We start from the raw sequence: 6015 nt of genomic DNA on the forward strand, positions 1-6015 counted from the left end.
TCGGAAACGAGCGAACACTTACATTCACGTGACGCGCAGATGTAACATTCCCTTTTACCTACAGTTAACATAGATTACACCATACTAAACAGGAATATATCTATATATATATTTGGTCAAGCATACCGTTCAGGCGGTCCTTCGCAGCAGTGCGCGCAGGGCTCGAAGCCGCCCGGTCCGGCCCGAGGGCTCCCGGCCGAGCCCATGGGAAGGCCGGGACACAGCGGCAGGGCACGGCGGGGCGGGCCGGGGGCTGTCCTGCCACCATCCCAGGCGGGACGGGGAGCACCCCGGGGCGAAGCAGCGGGGGTTACCGGTAGAGGGGCACCCTCTGCGGGGGGGTTGCGGAGCGGGGAGAAGCCGGGTCAGGGCTCACCTGCGCGGCTGCCCGTGCACTCAGCATTGCGGTGGCACTGACTTCTTTTGGCTGCGGCTTTAATTTTGGTAGGTGGTCGCGCTTACTCCGGCCGGGACTGGCCCTGGGGAGAGGAGTGCCACTCCTTTCCAGGGAGATTTCGCGTTCGCCACCTGCGGCCGTCGCCGGGATGCTCCCAGCTCCTCCCCTGCTGCCAGGAGCACATGGCAATGTTTTGGTTGATCGGTTTGGTTCGTTCTTTTGTGTTCTGTTTGTTTATTACCCACCAACACGTGCAACTGCAGCGTCTCCCGAGAAACTTTCAAGCGGGTCCAAAAGGGACCAAACCCAAAAGAACCGCCACTCCGCGGCTGCTCCACCTCCCCGTGCTGCTCGCGGTGAGCTCGGGGACGGCCGCACGGCGCCCAGCTTTTCAAAGGCATTTTTTAAATAGTACATATCTCCATGTAATGCATGGGTAACTGCCCTTCCCTCCCCGCCGTGTAACAAGGGAATCCCGATGAAGTAGATGGTCCGAGCAGAGCAGGAGAGCTGCTACACACACGTAAGGCAGAGGGGATGGGGCTGGAAGTACCTGGCGAGGTTACACACCGCGGCCGCGCTTCCTCCCTGTAAATTCGCTCGGCGGTTCCAAGCCCATAGTCCCTTCCTCCGCCCGGAGAGCCGCCGTCCTTACAGCGCCGGAGCGGGGGCGGGTTCCGAGCTCCCCGCCGCCTCCTCTGAAATCCAAGAAATATCCCCAACGCGGCGGTTTTCTGCATAGGGTGATTTGTTTTTACCGCTGCTACTCAGGCAGACAGCGTGGTTTACAGCGACCACAAGCAACGAACAACCTGCAAACCCGACGTCTGCCCTGGATGACGGAGGAGGCGGGAGGCGGTGGCGCAGCCCCGGCGAGGAGAGGCGGGGGTGGCCGCCACCCGGCGCTGCGCTGCTCCAGCGGAGCTCCGCGCTGCTCTGCTCGCGAGGCGCGTCCGACCGACGGGGAGCGAGCGGAGAGGGGAGGCCGATGCGCCGCTGGAGAGGGGCTGGGCGGGGGGGCACGCTGCGGCGAGGGGGGCGGGTGGGATGGAGCCGGGGCGGGAGCCCCGTCCCGGAGCGGCGGGCTTCACTGCCGGCAAAATTTGCACTTGATAATTTTCTTAAAAGCACTTTGGAAGTCTTTGTTGAAGTAGGCATAGATGATGGGGTTGAGGAGGGAGTTGGAGTAGCCCAGCCAGTTGATGACTGCCCCCAGCCACTCGGGCATGTAGCACTTACTGTCACAAAAGGGCAGGACCAACGCCACGATGAAGAACGGCAGCCAGCAGAGGATGAAGGTGCCCATAATGATGCCCAGGGTCTTGACAGTCTTCCTCTCCCGGGATAGAGCCATCCTCCGCTTGGCCTCCGTGTTCTTCTCGTTGCGCCTCCCGAAGGAGGGGGGCGGCGGGGAGCCGCACGCTTCGCTGGGCAGCGGCAGGTGAGTCTTGGAGGAGCTGCTGCAGCGCTGCACCTCGATGACCTCCAGGGCCGCCCCGCCCTCGCCCTGTCGCACCGCGCCGTTGACAGAGGCGCCGATCCGGGGCTCCACAGTCCGCCGCCAGCCCTTGCCGGGCTCCCCGTTGCTTTTCTTCTGCAGGGCGGCCGGGGAGAGGGTGAGGCAGGTGTCGGCGATTTTCTTCTTCTCCGCTTTCTTGACTGTCTTGCGAATCCTGAAGCGGGCCGCCTTGAAGATGCGGCCGTAGAGCACCAGCATGAGGAGCAGCGGGATGTAGAAGGCGCCGAAGGTGGAGTAGATGGTGTACCCGTGGTCCTTGCTGATAGTGCAGGCGTCGGGGTTTGAGCGGTCCTCGGGCGTCCTCCAGCCCAACATGGGGGGGATGGATATCAAGAAGCCGATGAGCCAGGTCAGGCTGATGAGCACGGCGGCCCGGCGGGGAGTCCGCTTGTTGACATAGTCGATGGGGTCCGTGATGGCCCAGTACCTGTCCAAGGCGATGGCGCACAGGTGCAGGATGGAAGAGGTGCAGCACAGCACGTCCAGCGAGATGAAGATATCGCAGGTGACCTGCCCCAGCGTCCACTTGTTCAGTACCTGGTAGAGGGCCGCCATGGGCAGCACGAGCACGGACACCATGAGGTCGGTGACGGCCAGCGAGCCGATGAGATAGTTGGCCACGGTTTGCAGGGAGCGCTCCAGGGCGATGGCCGCGATCACGCAGGCGTTACCACTCACGGCGCACAGGATGAGCGTGCCCAGGAGCAGGGAGGTGAGCAGCTGGTAGCCTAGGGTCACGTCGGCGAGGCCGGGGCCATCTGCCCCCTCGGGGGAGCGTTCTGGGGAGGTAGTGTTGTTGGCCACATCCATGCCGGGGCGGGGGGGGTCGCTTCAGGAGACGGGCATGGGAAGAGGCGACGGTCACTGGTGCTCTCTCCTGGCAGGAGACATTGCCGCCCCGTGCGCTTTGGCCACCCGGACCCCCCTCGCCATCCCTCCCACCCCTATATAGCGCTGCGGGAGGCGGCCAAGGCTCGGAGGACGGCGGCTGGCGGAGCCGCCCCGCGCCCGCCCATCCTTGCCGCCTCTGCCCAGCGCGCAGCCCCGGGGGGGGGGCCGTTCGCTGCTGCTGCTCGCTGCGTTGCTGCCCTCGCTCCGCCACTCTCCCGCGCCGCTCCTTCCTTCTCTGCCTCTCCTCTCTCCCCTTGCTTTCTCCCTACCTCCCCTCCCCTTCTGCTCTCCCCAACTCCATCCCGCCCTTTCGCGGGGGGGGGAGGGGGGGTCTCCCTGGGTATCATCGGTCCTCGGCGCTGCCGGCAGTCAGGGCGGACGGGGTGTCCACAGCTGCCCGCGCCCCCTCCCAATGGAGGGAAAGGCAAAGACACCCACCACGCCCCTCTAAATCTGCTTCCAAATCCCCTACCGGCAGCACCACTCCGGGTAGTGGGGTCTCGAGGCATCCCTCTCGGGACCGGCACCGGTTGCCGGCACAAAGTGTGATAGGCGTGGGTACTCTGCGGACAGGTACTGCCGGCCTGGGTAGGGGCACAGCACACCCAGCGCTGCCCGCTGACTTGAGGTGCTGGGGCTCCTTGGAGGCTCTTATCGCCATCTGCAGGCGGGCGGCGGCGGCCCCAGGGCGCGACGTCCGCGGGCGGCTCTGCTGGACTCTTCCGGCCGCGGGTCCACCTGCACTTTTTGAGGGCCTACACCCTAGACCCCGTGCGGGACTGCATTCTCGCCCCTCTACCCGGCTGCTGACTGCACTGGGGTTATCCGGAGAACAACAGCAACCCTGCCGCTGAACCCGCCTGCCGCAGCAGGTGCGAGGTGAGAGGGTATAGACAGCAGTGTTGCATGGTGTCCCTGGAGGGTTTGCTTTAGAATCCAGTGCCGGGCAAGGCTCCTACTCAGTCGCTCAGTAGCGATGAAAGTCCCATTCGTGATGATTCATGCCATCGCCCAGCGTCCTGCTGCGGTCGTCTGTCGTCGGGGGCTCCGTGCCGGTGCGCGGCTCCGCGTGTCCATCCACACAGAAACATGACACTGCCCAGCCTCCCTCACCGGGGCGGCCGAGGCGGAAATTACAGTGTAACACTCCATTGAAATCGCTATCCTGTGAAGAAAAAACAACAACAACAAATTGCATTGCAGTTCTTTCTGATAGGAAAGGGAAATACTGAGACTGAAAGTGAAATGAGAAAAATATCTTTGGGAACGATCTTGAATTAAAAAAAATCAGATTGGCACTTGTAAACAAATCTGTTAATAACTAGTATATAAACGAAACAATCATACACATGTGGGAAACATTTGTCATTTAAAGAAAAAAAAACCAAAGCTATTGGGATTGACAGACTTTCCTTTACGTGTTCACTAAGGGTAAAAGAAAGTCCTTGGACTTATATGGCAGGCTTTCCACAGTCCCGAGGCTCGGTATTTCTAACGGTGTGAGAACATCTCTCTAGTCTGTAATTGTGCCATGCAAGCTCAGAAAACTCAGTAAGCCAAGTAATTGCTTAACAGTAAGATTTTGCCAGATTCGAACTTAATCAAACTTAAGATGAGTATCACTGAGCCTGGCTCGCATGCACTCAGGTTTCCTCATCTTCTCTCAGTCAGCACTTAAAAATAAGGCTGAGTTCGTAACTTCACAAAATTTGGATGGATTTCGGCCACTTCCTCTTTCTGAAGGGACAAGGCTCCATTTCTCTGCTCTGAAGTGGCAATCTTTAAATAATCAAGGCACAGAGGTACAGGGTAAGACTGGATAAGCAGAGCAGATCAGCCCCTGCCGTTCTGTTGCATTAGCTGACCGTACCAACAGTATTTTCTTATTAAGTGAAGACTTAACACTTTCGAGACACAGATAAGACTATGTTCCCCGGTAAACTGAAACATAAGTAAGCTTTGCTCCTTCACAACCAAAATCTATTTCATTCTAAATGTCTCCTCAGATGAACAGCACACTCGCCTGGATGTTTAAAGACTCTTTCCCCTCAGCAAAATGAAAGTTTAGACTTCTAGCTGTTCAGAGCCAGCCTGATAAAAAGAAGAAAACGCATTTCTGGGAGGCAGGAAAACTACGAGGAGATTGTATCAGCTTTCTTGCATGGTGGTGGGCAAGTCATTAGCCTAATTAGATTGGCCTGAATTTGCTTTTCGGAGCCACGGGGGATGCTGGTTTTAGAAATCCACGAAGGGTTCTCGGGGAAACTGTTTTTAGAGATGTTTTGCACAGGCACGGCCGAGGGAAGTAAATCTCAGACGCTTTACGCCGATAACTTCTAATGGGGAAAAGTTGATACGGTCCTTTTCCAATTGAAATCTTTTAAATCGGCTTTAGTTTTCGGATTTATTTTTTGTACAGAGACTGAAAGTCATTACACCCTGAATTAAATGGCGAGGCAATTTAGGCAGCCATGGAGGATGGGCAGGGAGTAGGAGGTGGGAGATTCACATGAAGGGAAAGCTCACTTTTGTGATGTGATAGCGCCTTAATCCCACTAAGCATTTAAACAGCAAAATGCTGTTTAAATTTCAAACAACTTAATGAGGTGCTAATGTGTTTAGACAACCTGTGTGAAGTGCCTAGGGAAATTCTTTAAGGAAAGCCATAACCGCAGAAAATCCATGCCAACTTGAGAGCAAATGAAACCGTAATACTGCGCAGCCTTGAAAAGTCCAATTGAAATATTAATGTTACTCATTTATGACAGCTGCAGAAAACGAGGTTCTTCGGTAAATAAAAATAGAAAAAAAATGTTAACAACACTGGTAGAAGCTGCTTTGCTGAGCAATTTCGTTTTACACCTTTCAGAAAAAGAGAGAGCTACTTACTCTTGGTGCTTTCTGATTTTGACTGCATTATCTGCTTTCCAATGAGAAACTAAAATGCTGCAATTTGATCATACTGTGTTGTTCATGTGATTACTTACAATACTTCAGTTTGAAAAGTATTTTGGCTTTGTCTGTTTACCATTCACTAGGATAAGATACAGCTCTTGTGTTTTACCAGCAGATATACTTAAGTAATGATTGTAAAATGAATGGGCTTTACTAGGGAGCTAAGAAGATTAATATTCACTAGAAGGGATCCAGTATGTGCAGTTTTCTATGGGAGAAGTTCCAAACAGGTGGAAGAGAAGATGTGCCAGGA

The 6015-nt window shown here is 55.9% G+C and overlaps 1 protein-coding gene across 1 annotated transcript; it reads right to left on the reverse strand.

Annotated features, from left to right (window-relative positions):
- HTR1A (5-hydroxytryptamine receptor 1A) lies at window positions 1376–3026 on the reverse strand. Its single transcript, XM_021381633.1, has one exon. The coding sequence runs from the start codon at window positions 2724–2726 to the stop codon at window positions 1485–1487; it is 1242 nt and encodes a 413-aa protein (XP_021237308.1). The 5' UTR covers window positions 2727–3026; the 3' UTR covers window positions 1376–1484.

The sequence above is a fragment of the Numida meleagris genome, chromosome Z (genome assembly GCF_002078875.1).
Source record: "Numida meleagris isolate 19003 breed g44 Domestic line chromosome Z, NumMel1.0, whole genome shotgun sequence".
In the NCBI taxonomy this organism is placed as follows: domain Eukaryota; kingdom Metazoa; phylum Chordata; class Aves; order Galliformes; family Numididae; genus Numida; species Numida meleagris.